The 24,701-nt window shown below is 37.8% G+C and overlaps 3 protein-coding genes across 5 annotated transcripts in view; 2 read left to right on the forward strand and 1 right to left on the reverse strand.

Annotated features, from left to right (window-relative positions):
• LOC140820804 (histone deacetylase 15-like) overlaps positions 1-729 on the forward strand; it is a 29,556-nt gene extending 28,827 nt beyond the window's left edge. For 2 of the 3 annotated variants that reach the window (XM_073181146.1, XM_073181148.1), the window contains exon 17: positions 415-729. In XM_073181146.1, the coding sequence (XP_073037247.1) occupies positions 415-545 (131 nt within the window). In that variant the 3' untranslated portion in view covers positions 546-729. The remainder of the gene's footprint in view (positions 1-414) is intronic. The other variant, XM_073181147.1, reaches the window with a different exon arrangement.
• A 432-nt stretch (positions 730-1,161) lies between these two features.
• On the reverse strand, positions 1,162-2,708 carry LOC140820803 (transcription factor MYBS1-like). Its single transcript, XM_073181145.1, has 2 exons — positions 2,036-2,708; positions 1,162-1,800 (listed from the first exon to the last, which is right to left on the reverse strand). The coding sequence occupies exons 1-2, from the start codon at positions 2,506-2,508 to the stop codon at positions 1,329-1,331; spliced, it is 945 nt and encodes a 314-aa protein (XP_073037246.1). The 5' UTR covers positions 2,509-2,708; the 3' UTR covers positions 1,162-1,328.
• Positions 2,709-4,071: 1,363 nt separating this feature from the next.
• Positions 4,072-24,327, forward strand: LOC140820794 (DNA-(apurinic or apyrimidinic site) endonuclease). Its single transcript, XM_073181130.1, has 9 exons — positions 4,072-4,418; positions 5,428-5,520; positions 5,737-5,881; positions 21,589-21,790; positions 22,704-22,782; positions 23,261-23,322; positions 23,662-23,748; positions 23,868-23,971; positions 24,070-24,327. Exons 1-9 carry the CDS (start codon positions 4,179-4,181, stop codon positions 24,156-24,158), a joined length of 1,101 nt encoding a protein of 366 aa, XP_073037231.1. The 5' UTR covers positions 4,072-4,178; the 3' UTR covers positions 24,159-24,327.
• Positions 24,328-24,701: the final 374 nt, after the last annotated feature.

The following is a 24,701-nucleotide window of genomic DNA, read 5'->3' on the forward strand; positions in this document are numbered from 1 at the left end:
ACGCTCATATAGGGTTTTGAAAATAATACATATTGGCTTGGTGCTACATTGAAACTTCTTCACACAAAATCTCGTGCTTGTGAAGCCATTACAATCAATACTTTATACTCTAGGAACATGGAATCGATACATTCTTGTTACATGCTATCACAAAATTTAATTTTAACTAAATTGCTGGCTATATACACTCTCTATGGTTTTGATATCAGTTAAATTTAGAACCAGTTGTTACAGCATAAATGTATGGTTCAATCAAATCAAATTAGGATTTATGAAATGTTATTTAGATGGGATTTTGTTAACTGAAAGAAGATAGGGCAGGCAAAATTAGGTTAGAATCGGTTCTTACTTCATATCTATTCTGTATATGAATTATGCATCGAGTTGTTAGTATAAATATAAACTGACTTGCCGCAGAACTGTCGTCGAAGAGAAAGAGAAGATGTTCGATGGGTCCGACCTGGTGGAAATGGGGACGCAGGAGGTGGCTATATCGAGTCTGGTGCAAGAATTTATTTCTTAATCATTTTAAAGGCTACATCTAACTGTTCCTTTTTCTGTTACTAACTCATCTAATGCACTAAAATTTTATGGAAAGATTTTGCTGTCCACTTCAGACCGTGTTGTTCTTCATGTAACCTTGTTGGTAACTTTGGTAGTTTTTGTTACTGACTTTAATCAGAATCAGATCCTGCCTGACTTAGTGAATTTTTGAATTGATATTGGAAATTGATTGCTAGTATCGGAGTATAAATTGATCCATGCATGCTCTTTATGGATGGATATTTATATAAATTATTTTCCTCAAGCAAGGAGTAGATCAAATGTATAATATAATTTCATGTTTGCATTTGTATTCTTGTAATGAGGCGTTCAAGTAGTTTGTCTGATCGAATTAGGATTATGTTTTTTTAGTTGTGTTATCATAGATTACCATGTGTCATCTGTTTTTTTTAATATATTTAAAAGTTATGTGTAAACTGATTTAGATGTGGAATCTAAATCTTACTGAATTAAAATATTTATTTTTGAAGCATGCTTTTTTGTTTATAAATTTACATTTATGAAATAAGAGATGGAATTTGTTTAAAAAACAAAAACAAATAAGAGATGTAGGTTGAATTATTAATAAGATTGGTCCTTAGGCGTGGCCACGAGTAATCAGCGAATGCTGTGGATTAAATGTATTTGTTATTCAAAAAGACCTACAAAAACACATCATCTGGAAATTGGGACGCTTCCTGCCAGGTCCGCTTCTGCAAATAGTTGGAAACGTACCATTGAAACAAAAGAAATGAAGACACACGTCGTATGTTAGCTTTAGTTTGTTATTGGTGTTGTGGCGGTGGCGGAGGCGGCATAGGATACGCAACTGGAAGAACATATGGTGGAAGATGATGGTGATGATGCCCCGGAGGCATCATGACAGGAGTACCAACTACAGCCGGATGAGCAATGTGGGCACTCGAAGCCACCGGATGTCCCATTGGTGCATGACCCGTCCCGTAAATTTGCATGTTATGATGTTTCATTACATTCGAGGTTGGATTCATCTGTTGTTGGCCGGTGATCGGAGGCGGTTGCTGAGCCGAGGGGGACGATGAAATATTGTCGCCCATACTGATACTCGTTATGTCATGGATACTCGATCTCCTTCTGTCTCTATTCAGAGAGTTCAGACGAATGAAGTACTTTTGAGCATGGCTTGCAACTTGTGTTGGTGTCCTTGAAACAACGTAGTTTCTTGAAATGCTTCTCCAATCCCCTTTACCAAACTTGTCTAATCCGAGCAAAAATAACCTGAATTCAAATCATCTTTCTATTAATCACCAATATATGATGATATAGGTACAATCTATAATTCCCCATAATAACAATAATGCGCATTAAAACTGAACCATAATGGTCCATACCGTCTTCTATTTTTTTAAAAATACTTCTTACTTTAAAAACCATAATCCGTTAAATTCTGAAATTTAAAAATTTAAACGGTACAATTCTCATCAAGTATATAACATAACAAGAACCGAATTACCTGTGCTCTTCTTCGGTCCACGGGATCCCTTTTCGACGTTCTTGTTCCGACCTAGAGGTGGAAGATGATGATACTCCTCCTCCTCCTCCTCCTTTACCTGACGAGGCTGAGGCCGAGGTCGAGTCGTGACTATTCGGTGGCAGTACTCCGGAGAAATTATATTTTGCGAACCGTTTATCTTTTTCGCGATACCTATCCTTGTAGTTATTAGTTGCCGTTGTTAATGCAGGAGGTGTGAGCATCTCGGCCGAGTACTTTGGCAATGGAACATTTCCAGCTTCAATATCAGCAACATCTTCCACCAAGATTTTGTAATGAATCTTCAACTGCTGAATACTTTTAGTGGGAACCATTGAAGAAATCTCATTCCAAATGGGATTCTTATCATCTTCATCTTCAATCCAATGCATTGCAATCCCATTCTCAAAGGCCTTCTCTTCTTCTCTGCTCCAATATTCCACCTCCTCTCCCATGATTTCTTGATTTTGTTACAAATTCAATCCATGTTTTTTTTTTCTTTTTTCTTTTTTTTTTCTTTTTGGGGTGTTTAATTTCAAGATTATTTCTAGTGTAGTTTAGACAAAAGGTATAGAACTGTGGTTTGCAGGATAAGAAAAAGAAGTGGAGTGAAGTGAAGGATGAGAATGGGACAACAATGCATTTATGCGAAGAGGACCACCAATGATTTAAGTTCTCTCAAGGGGATGGCCTCATTTGTCATCTATTGTAGTTTCTTTTTAAATTTTTTATTTGATTGAGCCCGACAGTTTTCCTTATCTTTAATAAATGTTTGAACACAAAGTTGTGGAAATCTGGTAAACTGATGGAAGATAATATCACTAATTATTTTATGAGAAATTGATTATTCGAGTATATTTTAAAGTCATAATTTTAAAAATGGTCTTCTTTATTATATAATTTGCATTATCTCTTGAGTGGGTCTTATGTGAGACCGTCTCACGGATCTTTAATCTGTGAGACAGGTCAATCATACACATATTCACAATAAAAAGTAATACTATTAGCATAAAAAGTATTACTTTTTCATGGATGATCCAAATAAGAGATCCGTCTCACAAATACGACCTGTGAAACGGTCTCACACAAGTTTTTGTCTTATGTCTTATATAATTTAAAAATCCTAAATTACCCTTTTTCTATGACCACACATGTTCCATTTTCATGATTCGTTTATTTAATTATCTATTATTCTTTTTAAGAGTTGATTAAATATTTGTTCTGTTTTATTTAATTTATATTATTTTATTTTTTTTAATACTACTTACTTATATCAATAAACATATTTTAATAAAATTATGAATTGTTAATTTGAATTAGTGCATACGGAATCACCGAGATTATAATATTTTAATTACGATTGTTGCTCATACAAAATAATATAAACAAAATCATCAATCACTATGGTTAAGAAACGTAATAATTACATCAATGTGAGTTTACACAATATAATATCACTAATTATTTTATATCATACTTTTGAATTAGGCCCTCCAATTTCTGGAGCCACATGCTTTGGTCACAACTAATTTAGATTTGAAAGTATCAGAAATTTATTATCGCAGTTTACAATAAATAGGTTTTGATGACTAATTGTGATTAACTCGTAACTATGTCACTGAGAATGTATTTGTATTTATTGATTTGTTTAGTGAATAAATTTATTATATAAATTTCAAAATTTATAGACAGTTGAAGTTTTAATATAAAATAGTTAAAAGTGTGGATATAAACCTATGTTACATGAGCAAAAAAATAGGAAATCAACTTGTTTTTTTATTTATTTAAGTGGATCTAAATATGTAGAAAATAGATTTCAATTTCGTCACATAAATATCTAAATTATGTAAGAAAATATCGATGTCATATAAAAAATATTCGATAAATTTAGTGAATTCGAAAAAATAAAATAAAATAAAGTTTTGACATATGAAAATCAAATTTTATAAGTTACTTAAAATTCATCCACTTACATTAAAATTATTTACTTTTAATACAAAATCAAGGATAAAATAATGAAAAAATAAATGTAGAATGCAAAGGGAGAAAACAAGGGGCTGGCCTCGCTTCCATCTTGACCAAAATCGAGCTCGATCGCCAGCAGGGGCTGGCCTGCCGGGAAAAAATGAAAAGATTTTTCCAGCCAGTACAGAAAGATGCCTCCTTTAAGAAACCTACTCTCTCATCTGTGAAAGATTGTGAAGAAATTTCTGTCTTTGTTGAGGAGAATAAATGTAGTACAGCGAAGGTCCCTTCAAAATTCTTGACATGGAATGCAAATAGCCTTCTTCTCAGAATCAAGAACAACTTGTCTGACTTATCCAAGTTTTTGCTGAATGTTGATCCGGACGTTATAGCAATACAGGTTATTGATGCGATCACGTTTTTATAATTCTTGGGACTTTTTTTTAGTAGGGATAATTTTCGGGACTTTTGGAGTGATGGGTTTTTTCTCGTTTTCTGTTTGAGGAGTAGGTTTGACATTTGACATTTCTTCGTTTTTGAAAAATGTGATTTTTTTTAAGGAGATGTGGAGGTGTGCTGTCTACTTGAGATCTGAGGCAATATTATGAGAATATTTAGTTTATTTTTACTAATCCTTTTGTTTTAAGTTAAAAAGTGTTAAGCTCGACATTGGCAATTTGGGTTACTCTAATCCCTGGAAGAATTTACGAGTGAAGAATCAGAACAAAAACCAGAGAGAATGGTGTCCGGACACTAACATATTTCCATATATTAATGAAAATACTGTAATACCAATCAGGGAATGAAATAGTCAGGTAGTGATCACAAAATCCTTAATTTTGTGAATCTGCAGGTGCCTTCTCTGCTGGTGTGATCAAGAATCTGTCATTAATTACTTATGATGTTCCTGCCTGCCGGATTTAGCCTCCTGAAAGTACTCGCTTTCGTAAAGAAGGACCTTGTCTTCAATGTTGATAGGGTCTAGTAAAAAAGAAGTCAGACAAGAAAACCACGAAGTTTCTTCCTAGGGATTATAAACCAACAATTGTTCCATTCAAGAACCATATATGACATGTCAAATTTGAATTAGCCACAAGTTGAATCACTTGATGACTAGACATAACTTCTTGTATCTTTTGAAGCCACAGTGTCACAGAGTAATTAAGTGCATACTTGAAAGCACAAGACACTGGTTCAGTCGTGTGAATTGTTTAAGTTGCTTTTAGTTCAAATAATTTGTTTCTATGGTACTAGTTCTATGGTCAGAATTGCTTTTTTTCTTCTCTTCATAAAAAATCATGCACTCTGTATCACTCAAACTCAGAACCCAACTGCTCAGTTAATTTTCTGTCATCATTTTGTGCTTGGAAACTTGGATAAAAGTTCACCTGACTTTGTAGTGGTGGTAGGAAGTTAGGATGCCTGCAGCTGGTTGTAAAGGTGCACCAAAAAACCAGGCGGAGCTAAAAGATGATACTAACTCGTCACGCGAAGAAAAGCAGGTGAAGTGTGATATTTTGTCTTACACTGCTGTGTTAAAGTAAAGTCTATATAAGATGCATTGGACCTTAATATCCAGCTATAGTTTGATGAAATTAATATGTCTGGTGAAGCTTCTCCCTTCTCTGGTATTTTCTTAAAATAGAGGATGATTACAATGTGTCCTAATGAAATATGGAATTGAATTATTTGATTTATTTTAAGCATTGATGATGCAGGTCATTATGCGTGCCTTGCTCAATCCACCATTTAAAAACTATAACATATGGTGGTCACTTTCGGATTCAAAATATGCTGGAACTGCGTTGCTCATAAAAAAGTGCTTTCAGCCAAAAAGGATTTCTTTCACTCTGGATCAAACAGGTTTGGTCACAGTGACAATCTTCTTTCTGATGAAAGATCTGTTCTGATTAATAAAGATCTTTTAACAAACTGAGTTCTACTAGACATGATTTGCGATATGATGTCAATAAGAAGACTAACGGCTATTGGTCAACATATTCCTTGCTAATTGTCTAATTAAGACAATAAATATGTCAAAATAAAAGGACAACGCACTTACGTACTATCATCCGAAATTAAATATGTAGAGAACATTACAGCCTAGATGATAATATATTTTACCAAGCGAGAGAATTTTTTGAAAATGCTCCATCCCTCTTTCAAACGTCAAGCATTAGGGTTCTTCCACTGTTCAATCATCACTTTCATCTACTGAGATTTGTCGATAGTTTTTTCCCTCAGTCACCGGCGCCGGCTGACGGCCGTCGGCGACATTTATCTTCACAATTTTTGTGCCTTTCTTGCTGACATCATTCGCTCACTGCTCATTGCCTTTTCTCGCTGAAATGTTTCGCTCATTGCTCTTTACCTTTGCTGGCAGCCTTTTCTTCTTCCTTTAGTGTCCGAATACCTAGCCTCTTCACAGACTATCACCGAACGTTGCCGGAAAATTCTGTCAGAGCCATCGGTTTCATTTTTATTATCTTCACTGGGTTTATGCTGGTTTAGTACTAATGAATGCATCAAGCAGAAGACGGTTGGTCTCTGGGTTGGAAGTAAAGGATGAAGTGATAAAGATTGAACATAAAGTTTTTACATTGAGGTTGGGAAATGGGGGTAGTTCGGTTTGGTGGGCTGAAAGAACTAGGAGATCGAGCTACATGATGGATTTCGATCGTGAGGAGGCAAGGTGGTTAAGCCAGAGATTCAAGGATTTCACCGACAACACCTATTCAAGCGTGGATTGTCATCGATATAGGGGAAGGAACGCGGTATTCACAACACATAGATTTAACAACAAACGTGGAAGTTTTGTTGAAGTGAACAAATTCGGTTCGAGGGGCAGAAAGCAAATTACAATAGTGCCGAACGGGTTCAAATCAGTGGGATGCAAGATCATATCTGATACTTTGGGAAGGTTGCTGTCAGGAAGCTATCAGAGAAGAGACCATCAGCCTAACTTACATCATGAATACAACACATTCAGAAGAATCACAATGGAACACGAAGATAGAACAATACAAAGGGATTCTAAACGAGACCCAATGGCAGACAAGGAGGACAATGACAAGGAAAGAACAGATTTGAAGTGGCATGAAGCACTCATTGTTACAAAAAGTAGGGTGAATATTGCTTGGGATTTAATTCGTACAGTCCTTGGGAAACCTTCGAACAAAGTAGTCGAATTATTTCCGTTTCAAGCAAACAAAGCAGTTTGGTGGCCATCAAATTCAGATGAGTTTTCATATTTTTTAAAGCTGAAAAGAGGATTCTTCGACGGTGGGGTATCTTTGATCTTTGAGGAATGGAGACCGGATATTAACACAATAGATTCGGTAGACAGATGGTGCAACAGTTGGCTTAGTATATCTGGGCTACCGTGGAACCTATGGTCGAGGGATACTCTCTCAGTCACTGGGGATCAATGTTGGGGGTTGTTGGACATCAGCAAGGATACATTGCAATTCTGTGATCTGGAAGCAGCCAAGATTAAGTGAAGGGCACTGCTGGAGGCTTTATTAATAACAGGATGAAAGATTCAGATGGGAGAGAGGAGTTTAGAGATCAGAATTCGGGTAAACTCCTTCGACCCAAAAGCTTATGAGCAGTACGAACGACAAACTTATGCACAAGTAGTGGTGAATGACAAGCAAACAGTGGCGGGTTGGGGCAACACTAATATTCAAAGAAAGCTGATGAGGAAGGAGGTTCCCACAAAATGTACTACGGAAGGAAAGAAAATTGCCGAGAACACAACGGAAAGAATTGGTAAAGACAGCCCTGGAATAACGACGCAATACCAGCAAGGGACTACTTCGGTGAGGGAACAAAAACAACGTTCCGCAACTAAGAATCAGACAGCGGGCACAAACTTGGGGGTAAAACTGAAAAGTATTCAAGATATTGGGGAAAGTTGTCCCAAAAGATGTAGAAAAATTCATACATTCACCGATCCACTCCATGAGCAAAGATGATGCCGAGGAACAAAACATTTCGGTGGATGCTACAGACAAATACTTACGGGTGCCTACTTATGGGAAGGTTTACAGCAGAAGAATTAAAGCTAATGTGGGAATATTCGATGATGGAAAAAGTAGATGAAGAGTTCCTTAGTAACAAAGATGGTCGAGGGTTGGTGATACATGAACTAGATGAAAGAGTAGAATCAGAGTTTGATGACTCTAGCGATGATTTACTGCAAAATGAGCTTGATATTTCAGATTCGGATAGCCAGGTTTCCTTCCGTTTAGAGGAGTCAATTAATTTTGTTGAGGATGATACGGCGCTGAAGGAGATTTCTCACTGTCGAAGGAGATTACGCCTATCAATGAGCCAATTACACGAGCTAATGAGAAACCAAATGTGGAAAGGTACTAACCGGTATTCATTCCTCCTTTCTTAATCATTTTTTTACTCTCCATTATTTATTACCATCGTCCTTCACAGTGTTGGGGTTGTTTAGTGATCTTATAGGGGGGGGGGGGGCAGTGAATGTAGATGTCTCGTCGGGTTCCGAGAAAGAGATTTCCAAACGGGTTAACATGGATAACATTTCGGGTGCTGCCAAGGAGAGTGGGGGAGGTATTACGGATGGAAGATGTTGGGATGGGGTGAAGAAGTCAACGGGAATTTTAAGTAGAGAATTAAGCAAGTTGAAGTGGGGAATCAATTATGAGCGAGGTTCAACCTCGAAGGGCTTCTTATCTTTGTTATGAAAATCTGCTCTTGGAATATAAGAGAAGGAAAGGCGGTAAGAAGGAGGGAGCTTGTTCATACTGTCATTCGTAAGGAGTCTCCAGACTTGGTGGTAATTTTGGAAAAACTAAGCAAGAAATGGTTAGGGATGTAAATGAGCCGAGCCGAGCCGAAACAGTATCAGGCTCGGGCTCGGCTCGTTAAACTATTTTCTCGGCTCGGGCTCGTTACGAGCTTTTGGTTTGAAGCTCGGGCTCGGCTCGTTCGGAAGTTATGAAGCTCGGGCTCGGGTCCAGCTCGGCTCGAACATTTAGCGACGGATTTTTGAAACACCGTCGCTGATGATTAAATCAGCGACGGTTTTTAAGCGACACACCGTCGCTGATTAAATCGGCGACGGGTGTGTCGCTGATTAAATCGGCGACGGTTTTTAAGCGACAAACCGTCGCTGATTAAATCAGCAACGGTTTTTATGCGACAAACCGCGGTTTTTAAGCGACAAACCGTCGCTGATTTAATCAGCGACGGTTGTTTAGCGACAAACCGTCGCTAAATGTTCAGTATAGTTTAGTTTCCTTTGTTAATCTGCGCGGTTCATCTTATTACTTCAGCATGAAATTATTTTTCTTATTTTTTTACTTCGTCAACATTGATATACCGAAGTAAAATATAATAAAAAAATATAGTGAAGCCCGTGTTTTTAAACATCCGAAGTAAAATATATTATTTTACTTCGCTTGTTACTGAAGTTATTGGTAATGTATTACTTCGTAATTTATTATTGCCGAATAAAATCCGATTTTTCTACTAGTGATTATTGGCACGTGAAAATAAATTTCTATTATCAATAATTGTTCTTAAAGAAATGAGATCAGAAGAGATTAATTTACAAAAAATTATATATTAATGATTTCATGCTATATTAGTCGATAGAAATGAGTAATGCTATGTGCAACCAAATTTGTACAATAATTCTTACAATTCAAAAAAATCAATAGAAATTTCATTTATCAAAATCTCATGATTAATTAAATATAAAATCTCATTAGATAATAACAAAATCTCACGATATAATTGTTGTAAATATCGTAGTATTATATATTAGTTGTACCTTTAGCATTATCCGTAATAAATTCAATGTAATATAATTTATACTATATGTATTATAAAATGACTGCAAAAGATATTTGTTTAAAAAATTTTATGTGTTATAAATCTAAGGTTATTCTTGATTGGAAGGATTTCAAATCCATGGATTTCAATACATTCAAATGTATTTTTGTTATTTAGAGATTTAAAATCATAAACTTCAAATCCACTCATTTCATGTTTATATAGTAGTATTTCATGTTAGTTATGATACAAAATTCTTCCACTCATTGCTTAATCACAGAAAAAGCAGAGCAATGATTACTAAACTGGAAAGTGATGATGGTTCGGTGGTAGAGGATGAGGATGAAATTGTCAAAACAATTGTTGATTATTTCCAGCAACTGTACAATAAACGAGATGGGAGGAGCTTTGGGATTGAAGGAGTGGATTGGAGACCTATTGATGTTGACATGAGGGTTGAGCTTGAGAAACCGTTCATGGAAGAAAAAGTTAAGAAGGCGGTGTTTGAATGTGATAGATGCAAAGCGCCAGGGCCCGATGGTTACACTATGGCTCTTTATCAGGATTGTTGGGATATTGTCAAAGGTGATTTGATGAAAGTTTTGGTGGAATTTTACGAAGGGGGAGTCATAAATGGTTTGACTAATGAAACGTATATTTGTTTGATCCCAAAGAAAAACGATTCATTAAAGGTAAAAGATTTTAGACCAATTAGTCTCATCACGAGTTTATATAAGATAATTGCAAAAGTGTTGGCTACAAGAATGAAAAAGGTTTTGTCTCATACATTATCGGAATCTCAAAATGCATTTATAGAGGGGAGACAAATTTTGGATTGTTGCTTGATTGCGAATGAGGCGGTGGAGGAAGGTAAAAAATCGAATAAAAATGGTTGGGTATTGAAGATTGACTTTGAGAAAGCATATGACAATGTCGATTGGAACTTTTTGGATTTCGTATTAGAAAAAAAAGGCTTTGGGACAAGGTGGAGAGGTTGGATGAGAGGCTGTGTATCTAATGTATCGTTTTCCATCATGATCAACGGGAGACCAAGAGGGAAATTTAAGTCATATAGGGGGATTAGACAGGGAGATCCCTTATCACCTTTTCTTTTCAACATGGTAGTGGATGTGTTGGACAGTTTGATCGATAAAGCAAAAGAGACAAATTTAATCAGTGGGATTGAGGTGGGACGAGAAAAGGTGGAAGTGTCACATATACAATTTGCGGATGATACCTTGTTTTTTGTTAAAACTGAGGAACACATTAGCTTTTTGGTGCAAGTGGTGAAGCTATTCTGTGACATGTCAGGTTTAAGGATCAATTGGGAAAAGAGTGCTTTATTGGGATTAAACCAAGATGAAGAACTTGAGATCGACATAGCACACACGATTGCTTGTCGTAGGGATCAATGGCCGATGAAATACTTGGGAGTTCCTCTAGGGGGCAATCCACTTAAAGCATCTTTTTGGGAACCTATTACGGTTAAATTAAGACGGAAATTAGCGACTTGGAAAAAGGCTTTCTTGTCCAAGGGAGGGAGATTAACATTGATCGCTGCGGTACTAAGTGCTTTGCCAATTTATTTCTTGTCTCTCTTCAAAGTACCAAAAGGAGTGGCAGCGGGATGGGAGAAAACAATGCGTGATTTTTTGTGGGATGGACATGAGGGCGAAACACATTGCCATATGGTTGGATGGAAGAAGGTTAGTAGACCGAAAGAGAGTGGTGGGTTAGGTGTAGGGAATATCTGTTTGAGAAACATTGCATTATTGGGAAAATGGTGGTGGAGGTTTAGTGTTGAAAATGACACGTTGTGGAGTAGAATAATCAGGAGTAAGTATGGCCTACAAGAAAATGGTTGGGACGCGGGATTGGCGAAAAATGTAACTTTCAGATGTCCGTGGAAATTCATTTCTAGAGCTTACCCGATTTATCACCGATTTGTGCGACTAGAGGTTCGAGGGGGAAATAAAATTAGATTTTGGGAGGACATTTGGTGGGGGGAGTCATCTTTCCGTGACTTGTTTCCTTCATTATATCTCATCTCACAGGGTCGTAACTTAACCATATCTCATTTCGTCTCTTTTAACTCATCTACTGCTCTATCATGGAATCTACATTTTCGTAGATCACTTCGAGATGAAGAGATCAATCAATTGTCTGTGTTCCTAGGTATTTTGGACAGGGTAATAATGGTGGAAGGGGTTGTTGATTTCAGGGTATGGGAGGGGGATCCATCGGGGAAGTTTTCGGTCAAATCTTTGTTCAATTCTCTCTTCAGCGTTAATAATTCTACACCACAATTCAGCTTCTTCGATATCATTTGGAAAACACCTATTCCAACAAAAATTCAGATCTTCTCTTGGACGGCAATACTTGGAAAATTACCAACATCCGAGGTGATTCAAACGAGATGGCCTACTTGTGCTCTTTCTCCAAACTGGTGTGTGTTGTGTCGTAAGGATGCGGAAACACAAGATCATTTGCTTGTTCATTGCAACTTCAGTAGTGCACTATGGGCTAGGGCTTTGGAAGAATTGAGACTGGTTTGGGTTACTCCGAAAACATCAAAGGACTTGTTTGCTACAGACCTTGGACAGTTGCTTGGCAAAAAGGGAAAAATCTTTTGGAGAATGGTGATGCACGGAATATGTTGGGCGATATGGCTAGAGAGAAATAGAAGAATCTTTCAAGAGATTGAACAAAAAGAAGAAGATTGCTGGGAGAATATCAAGATCAATATAGCTAACTGGATTCGATCAGTCAAAGATTTCAACGGTTTATCGATTTCTGATTTATTAAGAGATTGGTCTTACATCTATTGTTAGACGTTGTGTTTTCTTTTCATTAGTAGTGGATTTCTAGTCCACTGACTGTAATGGACATTAACATATATTAATAATAAATATCTGTTTCTTATAAAAAAAAAAGATATAACATATTTATGCAATATGTTATTTAAATACAAAAATTCAAAATTAAGATAACATAATTTTTTTTATATTTCATACTATATTATTGGAAGTATTAAATTTGTATATATTAATTTTTTTCTGAGAAACTTCTTGCATATATAACTCATTCAAAAGATTATAGATTTACAAAATAAAACAAATCATATTCAATTTAATATTTCGTGAAAAATATATGTTCACTTCATCTACAAGCAAATAAAAACAAATAACTTTGACCTTAATTCACACTTTTATAATATGTATAGATTTTTAATTTTTAATTTATTATTATTTATCATACATAATTATTTTAATATTATAACTCATTAATTATCTCAAATTCGAGCTCACGATCTACCTAAACTAGCCGAGCTCGAACCCGAGCTCGTGAACCACTTTAACGAGCCGAGCTCGAGCTCACGAGCCAGCTAAACGAGCCGAGCTCAATTTTGAGCTCACGAACCTATTATCGAACATGTTCACGATTAGGATTGAATTTAAACCTGGGTTATCTGTTAGGGATGAGACGATTAGGATTGAATTTAAAACGTTCACCTTGAGATTGGGTACTAACGGCAACTCGATATGGTGGTCGGAAAAAACAAGGACATCATGCTACATGCTGGATTTCAACCGCGACGAGGCTTGTTGGATTAATCTTACGCTCAGAGATTACATTTATTCACCCCAATCAGGATCTTCCTTTCGAAGTTACAGAGGCATTAATTCAGTGTTCACAATGCAGAGCTTTGAAAACAAACGAGGAAGATATTTAGAACTGTCTAAATTCAATAAACAAGGTAAAAAGCTAACTACTATTGTGCCTAGCGGACTTAACGCTATTGGGTGGATTAAGATATCCAGTGCAGTGGACAAGCTGATATCGGGGAATTATCAGAGGGAATCAACTCAACATTTGCCATCTCATGGAAGAATTCAACTCAGGTCTACAGAAATACATCAGGATAAGGGTTTCGGGGATAGGAGAAGCAAAGGAGGATCTATGCCATCGACGGATGAGAGCAACAAGCTGCGGGTAAACAGGAAATGGAGTGAATCTATTATCATCACCAGAGGCAGTGTAACTTGTTCATGGGAGCTAATTGAAGGAGTTCTTGGGAAAGCAACGAATAGAAAGATAGAGCTCTTTCCTTTTCAAGCCAATAAAGCTCTTTGGTGGCCCTCAAATCAGGATGAGTCTTCATTCTATATCAATTTAAAGAAAGGCTTCTTTAACTTTGGGATATCCTTATAGTTTGAAGAATGGTCCAAAGACATCAATACTTTGGATTCGGTGGAAAGTTGTTGCAACAGCTGGATATGGATTCATGGATTACCTTGGGAATTTGGGACGACTACTACATTTAAAACTATTGGCGATCTTTGCGGGGGATTGTTGGCCATTACTCCAGATACTTTACACTTCAGGAAGCTCGAGGCAGCGAAGATCAAGGTCAAGGGAACGGAAGGAGGTTTCATTAAAACAAAGATGAACATTTCATTGGAAGGGAGAGCTATAGAATTCAGAATCAAAGTAGAAACTTTCGATCCTCAGAGTTACGAGAAATATGAAAAGCAAACCTATGCTCAAGCAGTTGTGAATGGAAAGAAGATATTGGCGGGCTGGGGAAACAAAAACATCTACAACACTTTAGCAAGGGAGGAGGAAATCTTATTCAGTTACAACAAAGGAAAATCTGTACAGGGGGACATATCCGTCCATGTTCAAGATTCGGCAGGATCCAAAAAATTATGCGGATCACACAATGGGGAGCGAAGATTGGATGTGAGTCAGAGACCAGAAGCATCAGGACAGATACTAAAGAATTCGGAGAGGAAGGTTGAATCTTCGAAAAAGTCGACTGACGCAAAGGTGCTGAAAATCTTGAGGAACATTGATCCCAAGCATCCATCAGATTTTACAAGTTCATCAGTTGGATCCATGAATAACAAGCAGAATCAGGTTCAAGATAATCAGGAAGTTAATGGCAGAGACATCTCCTCAACGAAACAGCTTTGGAAAACATACTGCCGAAGATGCAAAAGTGTGGGAGCTAAAGAAAAGCCTTCAAGAGAAAAAGGGGATTACAATATTCATGACAGTGGGTTGCTCATCAACGAAGGAGAGGTCGAGTTGGAAAATTTAGAAGAGGTTGAGCTTGAAGATTCACAAGATGAATTGAGAGAATTGGAGAGTGATTCAGCCGATTCAGAAAGCGTTGGCTACATCGGTTCTGAAACTTCTGAGAAGGCTGAAGATGAAGTCCTAGCTTTGGATGGTTTGTTCTCGCCAATAACGAATACAAAATCTATAACAAACGCTGAATCTCGAGAAAATTCAAACCGATTGTGGGACAGGTACTTAACGGATTTCGCTCATCCTTTTTAAATCATTCTTTCTCGTTAAATTTGATTTTACCGTCCTCTTTCAATGTCTTGGGTATGTCTAGTGGTTTTTTAGGAAGAGGGTTAAGTGTAGTTGATGAAAAGCCTTGTAATGAGAGATATATCACCAAGAAAGGTGGAGGAGGTCAAGGAAACAATTGTACAGCAAGGGTCAGGGGTGGGCTTAAATGACAACAATGCAAGTAAGGATAAGGGTATTAACAATCCGTTGAAGACGGAGTTGTACAGATTACAGTGTGTTATTAGTTACGACAGAGGTTGCAATTCGAGGGGTCCCAATCCGTTTACATGAAGATTTGTGCATGGAATATAAGAGGTGGGGGTGCGGCGAGGAAAAGAGTTTTGGTTCGGTCAATAATTCAAAATGAAAAGCCAGACGTGGTGGTCCTCTTGGAAACAAAACGAGAAAAAATAGAGAAAAATTTTGTTGCAAGTGTGGAAATCGAGATTTGTTGATTGGGTTTGTTTACCATCGGTTGGTAGGTCAGGGGGAATATTAGTCATGTGGGATCCACGCGTGGTGCAAGTAAATAATAATCTGATTGGGGAATTCTCGGTCTCCATTGAGATTAAAGGGAGTGACAACAATTATTGGTGGTTCTCAGCCATCTACGGGCCCGTGAAACCGAGATTGAGAGAGTTATTTTGGGATGAATTAGCGGGGTTGAAGGTATCTGTGGAGAGGCTTGGTGTCTTGGGGGTGACTTCAATGTTGTGCGGAATTTGGGAGAGAAACTTAATAGCCAATCCTCAACTATTAGCATTTCCTGTTTTGATACTTTACTGGAGGAATTGGAGCTCTTTGACCCACCACTTCTGAATGCTAAATTCACTTGGTCCAATTTTAGATTGGTGCCTATTTGTAGTCGGTTGGACAGATTCTTGTTTTCTGCGGGATGGAGAAACTTATTCCCATCTTTCAGACAAACCGTGCTTCCAAGACTTACATCCGACCACTGCCCTGTCTTGCTTGACACATCAAAGTTGAAGTGGGGTCCAGCTCCTTTCAGATTTGAAAATGTTTGGTTGACACATCACACATTCAAAGACCGAGTGCGGACATGGTGGAACAAAGGGAATTTCCAGGGATGGGAAGGGTACAAATTTATGCATAAGTTGAAAATGATCAAAAAAGATGTATCGGATTGGAACAAAGAAGTGTATGTTGATGTCCGTGTCAGATTATACGAGCTGAGCAACAAAATTAGGCAGTTGGATGAGATTGAAGCTGCTGGACACTGGTCAGAATCGCTGAATATAGAGAGAAGGGATGTGAGGTGGGAATTGGAAAAAATATCGTTTGCAAAATTTCAGATGCAAAGCCAAAAAGCAAAAATAAAATGGTTACAAAAAAGGGATCAAAACACAAAGTTCTTCCACGCTTTGTTGAATAGCAGAAGGAATAAAACACTGATTGAAAGAGTGGAATTGGACGATGGACGAGTTGTTACTGAGGAAAAAGAAATTGAGCATGAAATTATCAATTTCTACAGAAACTTGTTTACTAACACAGCGAGAGCAGGGGGGGTTCGGCCGAGTTGGGGAGGGGTTTTATTGGGTTGGATTGGTCACCGATTCAGAGAGTAGATGCAGAGGCTTTGGAAAATATGTTTGAGGAGGAAGAGATTAAAAAGGCCGTGTTTGATTGTGATGGGACAAAAGCGCTGGGGCCGGATGGATTCACTTTGGCATTCTTTCAAAAAAATTGGGATACATTGCGAGGGGATCTATTAAAGGTATTCTCTGAATTTTATGAGGATGGGATTGTAAATGGAATTACAAACGAAACCTACATCTGTCTCATCCCAAAGAAAAATGATGCACGCAAGATAACCGAGTTTCGACCGATTAGCTTGGTGACAAGTTTGTATAAGATTTTGTCGAAGGTGTTGGTTAACAGATTGAATAAGGCTTTGGGTAACACAATTGCGGAGAACCAGTGTGCATTTATTAAGGGTAGACAGATATTGGATTGTTGCCTCATTGCGAATGAGTTCGTGGAAGAGCATCGCAGCAAGAAAAAAAAAAGGATGGGTACTGAAAATTGATTTGGAAAATGCTTATGATAGGGTAGACTGGCAATTTTTAGACGAGGTGCTGAAAAATAAAGGATTCGGTGAGAGATGGAGGAGGTGGATTAGAGGATGTGTTTCTAACGTGTCTTTCTCAATATTTTTGAATGGAAAAACTTGTGGGAAAATAAGAGGAGAAAGAGGTCTAAGACAAGGCGATCCTTTATCACCATTCCTCTTCAATTTAGTAGTGGATGTGCTGGGGAGAATGGTGGATAAGGCATTGCATGCCAACGAGCTGAGGGGGCTGGATATAGGAAAAGAAAAGCTACAAATCACACACCTACAATTTGCCGATGATGCTCTATTCTTCGTGAAGTCTAAGTTAGATGTGATGAAACTGCTGGATATACTCAAACAGTTTGCCAATCATTCAGGGCTGATAATCAATATGGGGAAGAGTGTTGTGTTGGGATTGAATTATCCAGAAGAAAAGGTGGATGCAATGGCAATCGCTTTCGGGGGCAAAAAAGAACCGTGGCCCATCAAATACTTGGGGTTACCATTGGGAGGGAATCCCACTAAGACTGAATTTTGGGAACCAGTCATTTCGAAGATGGCTAAGAAATTAGCTAGTTGGAAAAAATCGTTCCTATCTAGAGGTGGCCGCTTAATTTTGATAAGAGCTGTACTATGTGCGATGCCCTCCTATTTCATGTCCCTTTTCAGAGTTCCTAACAAAGAGACTGCAAAAATGGAAAAAATTATGAGAGATTTCTTGTGGGATGGTGAAGAAGGGGAGAAACCTTGCCACGTTGTCAATTGGAAACAAGCGTGCAAACCAAAGGAAAAAGGTGGCTTGGGTATGGGGAATATTTGCCTTAGAAATAAGGCTCTTCTTGGTAAATGGTGGTGGAGAGGGGGACGCTGTGGAAAAAAGTCATCCAAAGCATTTACGGACTACAGGAAAACAGATGGGACTTGGGGTTGGCGGAGAGTAAGACATTTAGGAGTCCTTGGAAGTTTATATCTCGATCTTATAAGGCTTTTCATCAATTTATTAGGGTGGTGCCTAAACAGGGTAACATTATTCGTTTTTGGGAGGATGTCTGGGAGGGAGGGGAGTCGTTTGCTTCTAGATTTCCTGCTTTGTTCCGTGTTTCAACTTCAAGAAACAAACCTATTTGTCATTTTATTCAACTAGTTAATTCTGGTGTTTCTTCTTCTTTCACTTGGGATTTGAGGTTCAGGAGAAATTTATCAGAGGAAGAGTTAGGAGAGTTCACCACCCTATTAGGGATCTTAGAGGGAGTTAGTTTGCAGTTGGGTTCGCAGGATGAAAGAGTTTGGTTGGGTGATTCGTCAGGGCTTTTCTCTGTTAAATCTTTTTATAATTCTTTCTTTCCCTCTTCTACTTTTCCTCATTTCGATTGCTTCCATATAATCTGGAGAGTGCATGTCCCGCAAAAGGTTAAAATTTTCTCGTGGATTGTGGCGTTGGGAAAGCTGCCTACGTGTGATCGAGTGCAAAAAAGGTGGAGGGGCTGTGTCCTAAGGCCTCAGTGGTGTTGTTTGTGCAGACAAGATGAAGAGCATCAGGACCATATCTTACTGCATTGCTCATACTCAAGAAGCATTTGGATTAAAGTGCAAAGAGAAATGGGAGTTCAATGGGCCCTCCCTAACCAGGCTGATGAGTTTTTTAAGTCGGATTTTGAATGCCCAGTGGCACCGAAATATAAACAATTCTGGTATATGATCATCCACAGAGTACTATGGTCCCTGTGGTTGGAAAGGAATAGAAGAATCTTTGAAGATGCACAGGAATCAGCTGATCAGATATGGGAGAAAATTAGATTAAGAATTGCGTCTTGGACTACCAGTTTTAAAGATTTTGGGCACTTATCTATTTCGGATTTAACTAGGGATTGGCAATTTTTATTGACGGGATAATAGTTCTTTAAGACAAAAGTCCAGCTCAGTAGGGCTATTATGTAATTTCGCGGATTACTCATCCGCTTTCTCATGTAACTTTTACCTATTATAATATAAATTAGTCTTTTATCAAAAAAAAAAAAAACGAGCCGAACATCATTAATCTCAAGCTCGGCTCAACAAAATTGTCGAGCCCAAAACAAGGCTCGGGCTCGGCTCGATAAACTTAACGAACGAGCCCGAACGAGCTTTTTAACGAGCTGAGATCCGAAAAACTCGCGAACAGCTCGGCTCATTTACATCCCTAGAAATGGTGGATAAAAGATTCGTGGCCAGTTTGTGGAAGTCCATATTTGTTGATTGGGTTTTTTTTACCTTCGGTTGGAAGTTCGGGGGGTATACTAGTTATGTGGGACCCGAGAGTGGTGGTGATGAGCAATAGTGGTGGTTTTCTGCCATTTATGGACCTGTCAAACCAACAGAAAGGGTCATTTTCTGGGATGAACTAGAGGGATTGAGCTCCAGTTGTGGTGATAATTGGTGTCTGGGAGGGGACTTTAACGTGGTAAAAAATATAGGAGAAAAAAGTGAATAGCAATTCCAATACTACGAGCATGCTATGTTTTGACACATTGATAGAGGATTTGGGACTTTATGACCCTCCACTCTTGAATGCAAAGTACACGTGGTCAAATTTAAGGGCCGAACCGATTTGTTGCCGACTAGACAGATATTTATTCTCCGGGGGTTGGAGGGTTTTGTTTCCCAATTTAAGACAAACGGTGCTTCCCAGAATTAACTCAGACCATTGTCCAGTGAAGTTGTTGTGTGGTCCTGCTCCGTTTAGATTCGAGTATGCTTGGCTTTCGCACCATAAACTTAAAGAATTGGTTAAGGCATGGTGGAATGATGTGATTGTGAGGGGTGGGAAGGGTATAAGTTTATGAACAAACTGAAAGGAATTAAAGTGGAGGCTTCAAAATGGAATCGAGAGATTTTTGGAGATGTGAGTGTCAGATACAAGGAATTGACACCTATAATAAAGCGGTTGGATGTGTTAGAGGCCGAGGGAGGGTGATCGGAATCACTGCACGAGGAAAGAAGATCAGTAAGGTCTGAATTGGAAACTTTGTCATTTACAAGATTCATAATAGGGGGGAGTCGTTCCAAGAGCGCTTTCCATCTATTTTTCGGATTTAACAAACCAATAAGTAACTTTTTCGTAGAAGAGTCTAGTGGTTTCAGTCCTATCTTTCATTGGGACATCCGGTTTAGAAGAGATTTAAGTGAGGTCGAGTTGGGTGAGTTCGCTAACCTTTTAGGGGTTCTAGACTCGGTTAGGTTAGAGAGGGGTGTGGGGGATTTTAGAGTTTGGTTGGGAGACACTTCAATTTTTTTTTCTGTTCGATCTTTTTATAATTCCTTCTTTCTTTTTTCCACCGTCCCGTATTTTCCTTACCATGAAAAAAACTGGAAAGTACCGATCCCTCATAAGGTTCAGGTTTTCGCGTGGATTGTGGCTCTGGGGAAACCACCTACTTGTGATTCGATACAAAGAAGGTGGCCACTATGTGTGTTATGTCCGCATTGGTGTTTTTTATGTCAGAAGCACGAAGAAAATCAGGATCACTTGTTGGTACATTGCTCTTTTTCAAAAGGTATTTGGACAAGAGTGTTGCTCGAGTTGGGTTTTGATTGGGTATTTCCAATGAGGGCTGTTGATTTGATCGTCATGGAGCCGGGAGGAATTTCAAGCAGAAAATTTATGACCTTCTGGCACGTGATGGTACACTGCACGCTATGATCTATATGGTTGGAGAGAAATAACAGAATATTTCAAGAGGTGTCAGAAACAGTGGATGAAGTCTGGGAAAAAATCAAGTTCAGGGTTGCGAGCTGGACAATTATTATTAAGAAATTGATCATTTGTCTATTTCAGATTTAATTAGGGATTGGAAATTTGTATGAGCATGAATTAGTAGGATAGTACTTTCTGAGTTGTGTTATTTCTCGCTCTGCGGATTACTCATCCGCTATTATTGTAAAACTTTATCTATTAATAAATTCTGGTTTCGTATCAAAAAAAAAAAAAAAGAAGTGCCTGTAATTTACAATAAAGCATGCTGATGGTCTTCATTTTGCAATGCTAAATTCATTGGGTGTCTATCATAGTATTTCAATAAGAAGATAGCCTAGTTACTGGTAGAAATTTGTGTTTGAGTGGCAGCATAGTGCTGCAACATTGTTATGTTACTCTACTGTATGTAGCATACTTTCTTTAAGATAAAGCCAACTTTATTGCAAGGCGGGAAACGACATATACTGGAGAGGGGACTGGACCAACACCACATTTGATCTATTTTGACTGTTACATATATTTCTTGCTTCTAAATTTCAGGGTTTGGTGCTAGTTAAGAAGTTGATTTCTGAATCTGTTTTTGTTATTTAGGTTCAAAACATGAGCCAGATGGCCGAGTTATTTTGGCTGAATTTGAATCATTCCGTCTATTGAACACATATGTTCCTAACAATGGATGGAAAGATGAGGAATCCTCATTCCAGAGGAGGAGAAAGTGGGATAAGAGGATGTTAGAATTTGTGCTCAGAACATCTGATAAGCCACTTATCTGGTGTGGTGATCTTAATGTTAGGTACTAAAGTTTGGCCAACTCCTTTCTGCATCACTCTGCCCACTCTCTCACACTTCCTTCCCAGTTTCCCCTCTTGTGCTATAATTTTTTCTCTGCCTTTGGCAGTAAAAAGGTGGTATGCAGGTACTTTTTTCAACTTGAGGCTGTTGTGTATTGGGTTTTATGACATGATTTATAAATCTTGATACAAAATCATCTTTGAGCCTTCAACATGATATGTTTGAAGTCAGCTATAATCCTGAATACATTTAAAATCACCTTTTTCTTGTGCTATTCTCCTAGAACTTATTCCAGTAATTAAAGCATTTGTTTGATTTATTGAATCATTTACCTATGGTGATGATTCCTTCCATTTGGGACCATAGTAAGTGTTATTACTTTAATTCAGTTGAAAAACGCAATTCGGTAATTGAAACCATCAAAGATTCTTTGTGGCTAAAATAATGTGAATTTTGTTTTATTGCTGAACTTTAAAAATAATTTGGAACATTCTCAGTGGGCTATTGTAAAAATTATATTTACAGTTGGATGCTGCTTTTTTCAAAGATAAATTCAAGTAAAAAAGTAGTGCACATTTATGAAGGACATCCGATGCCTTTCTTAAACTTGATTTCACCGATTCTGTGTAAAAATTACAACTTTCCTGAAAAAACACTTGAGAACTGCAAGTTTATATATTTCATGATCCCAACTGGCTAAGTAGTTTTAGTTCAAAATCACGCTACAGTATGGCTTTTCATACATCCAGGGGTAGAGACAGGTATTGAATTTGTTGGAAAAGTTTGTTGTCAGAGAATTGGCATTTTTTAAAGCCGTTTACAGTTTCATGCATTTGCTCAATTCCACCATTTTATAGATTGAATGTCTTGCTGAGCAATTGTTTTATTACGCTAATTTTTATCCTGATGTGCAGTCATCAAGATATTGATGTGAGTCATCCGGAATTTTTCAGCACAGCAAAGCTCAATGGTTATGTTCCGCCAAACAGTGAGGTGATTATTGCCTTGAATGCCTTCACCCCATGTCTGCTTTGGGGTTTGATGTTAAATGATGCGTGAAGACTTGAACATGTCTGTTAGTGGACAATGCTTGTATTAGTAGTTAAGAAAGCTCATAGATCATGTGCTCAAGGGATCAGTCATGTATTTTGGGTGTATGTTTGTATGGTTTATTTTCACACATGAATCAACCTTCATGTCTGTCAGCAATTGTGAAGTTGCATTTGATATCTATGTTGAGGTGATGTGAGACCGTGTATACGAGAACTTTATTGATTTTCTTGTGCTGTGATTGTTTCTTTTACTTGCATTAGTAACAATATTTTGGATTCATGCCTATTCTTATAAATCTATAAATATATTTCCGAAAATAGAAAGCAATGGGTCCATCGCGAAGATCTGCAAAGATCTTAAGATATCTCTCCATTCTTTGTAGTTAACAGATATTTGCATCGATTTCCTTATCATGCAGGATTGTGGGCAACCTGGATTCACGTTGTCTGAGAGAAAGCGTTTTGGTTCCATTCTTAAAGAGTATGTGTAAAGTTTTTCCATTATTTCTTCCTGTAATTTGTTTGATGAAATTTATTTTCCTTTTTTCTTCCTTTCCACTTACCTTACCTCTATGAAATCTGAACCCTTATTTGTAGTTTAATCTTTGGCTTTCCACTATAGTATCGAACCTTACAGAGACATCCTAGAATTGACCACCAACATCAGAATGATGATCGTAAAATGAGCTTGTTATTTGTTGCATTGCATGATTTGAAACTTCTCAGGATTAGGTTCGGTTAACTATTTTGTGCTGTGTTCTTTTTTGTGACCAGCATTTGTACTTCCATGTAAATCGGTTTCGCTTCTGTTTTTGGCTAGGGGAAAGCTGGTGGATGCGTATAGGTATCTACACAAGGATAAAGACATAGAGCGTGGGTTCTCCTGGTCAGGAAACCCTATTGGCAAGTAAGAAGTTTATATTCTCTTAATGTTGGGACATATGGTTTTCATTTGAAAAACAAATTTCATATAATGCTGCTTAAGTTTGTGCTTGGTACACGCATGCCAGCTAACCATTGCTGCAGGTATCGGGGGAAAAGGATGAGGATTGATTATTTCATTGTCTCAGAGAAACTAAACGACAGAATTGTTTCCTGTGAAATGCATGGACATGGCATTGAATTAGAAGGTAAAGTGTACCGAGTAAATTTCACCCCTTGGGCAACATTCTGAACGGACATTACGTCGCCTCTGGCATTCATTTCTTTTGGTGTTAACTGGTTACAGGGTTCTATGGGAGTGACCATTGTCCCGTATCTCTCGAGCTTTCTGATCCTGTTGCCATTCAACTTCTGCCAGAAACTAGTGCTTCTTAGTGTGCATTAAACTGTTGAGATTTTCTGGGTGGATTTCCTATTCAAGCAGATTTAGTGGAACCGTTTTGGTAGTTACGGTGAAACAACGGACATGGTTCCGTAGGCTGAACTCACAACCATGACAAAAATAATCCAGTTTTAATTTTCAATTTCATGCATTTTAACTTCTTCTAAAGTGAAATTGTTTTTTTATTAACACGTTAATTTGAAATTTAGATACTAAAACACGAAATTACACACGAATTAATGTTTTATTTATTAATTTAGACTCAACCCAGGTGAGTATGGTACTGATCTGAATTCAAAGGAATTGAATAATGACTTCCAGAGGTTAGTTAACTATTTGATCCCATTCGAACATGCATATTTTCTGATTTTTTTAAGTTAATGACCTCATTTAGGGATGTTAATTTTCTCCACGGATTTAGTGACCTGCATAAAAAACCCGAAACGATGATGATCTCGGATTTTTTCGAGTTCAAGGCGTGTACGAGGATATTATACTCATCTTCGAACTCGTCCCAAAAATAATATTTACATATT

Source organism: Primulina eburnea, unplaced genomic scaffold (genome assembly GCF_022965805.1).
Source record: "Primulina eburnea isolate SZY01 unplaced genomic scaffold, ASM2296580v1 ctg1459_ERROPOS7100000, whole genome shotgun sequence".
NCBI lineage: Eukaryota > Viridiplantae > Streptophyta > Magnoliopsida > Lamiales > Gesneriaceae > Primulina > Primulina eburnea.

What these genes read in the sequence shown, in the direction of transcription:
- LOC140820803 (XM_073181145.1), bottom strand. Translation starts at nt 2,508, where the DNA reads ATGGGAGAGGAGGTGGAATATTGGAGCAGAGAAGAAGAGAAGGCCTTT. An exon ending in TGGACCGAAGAAGAGCACAG is followed by an intron (nt 1,801 to 2,035) that starts GTAATTCGGTTC and finishes ATTTGAATTCAG; the next exon opens with GTTATTTTTGCTCGGATTAG.
- LOC140820794 (XM_073181130.1), top strand. Translation starts at nt 4,179, where the DNA reads ATGAAAAGATTTTTCCAGCCAGTACAGAAAGATGCCTCCTTTAAGAAA. An exon ending in TCAGGAAACCCTATTGGCAA is followed by an intron (nt 23,749 to 23,867) that starts GTAAGAAGTTTA and finishes CCATTGCTGCAG; the next exon opens with GTATCGGGGGAAAAGGATGA. An exon ending in ACATGGCATTGAATTAGAAG is followed by an intron (nt 23,972 to 24,069) that starts GTAAAGTGTACC and finishes AACTGGTTACAG; the next exon opens with GGTTCTATGGGAGTGACCAT.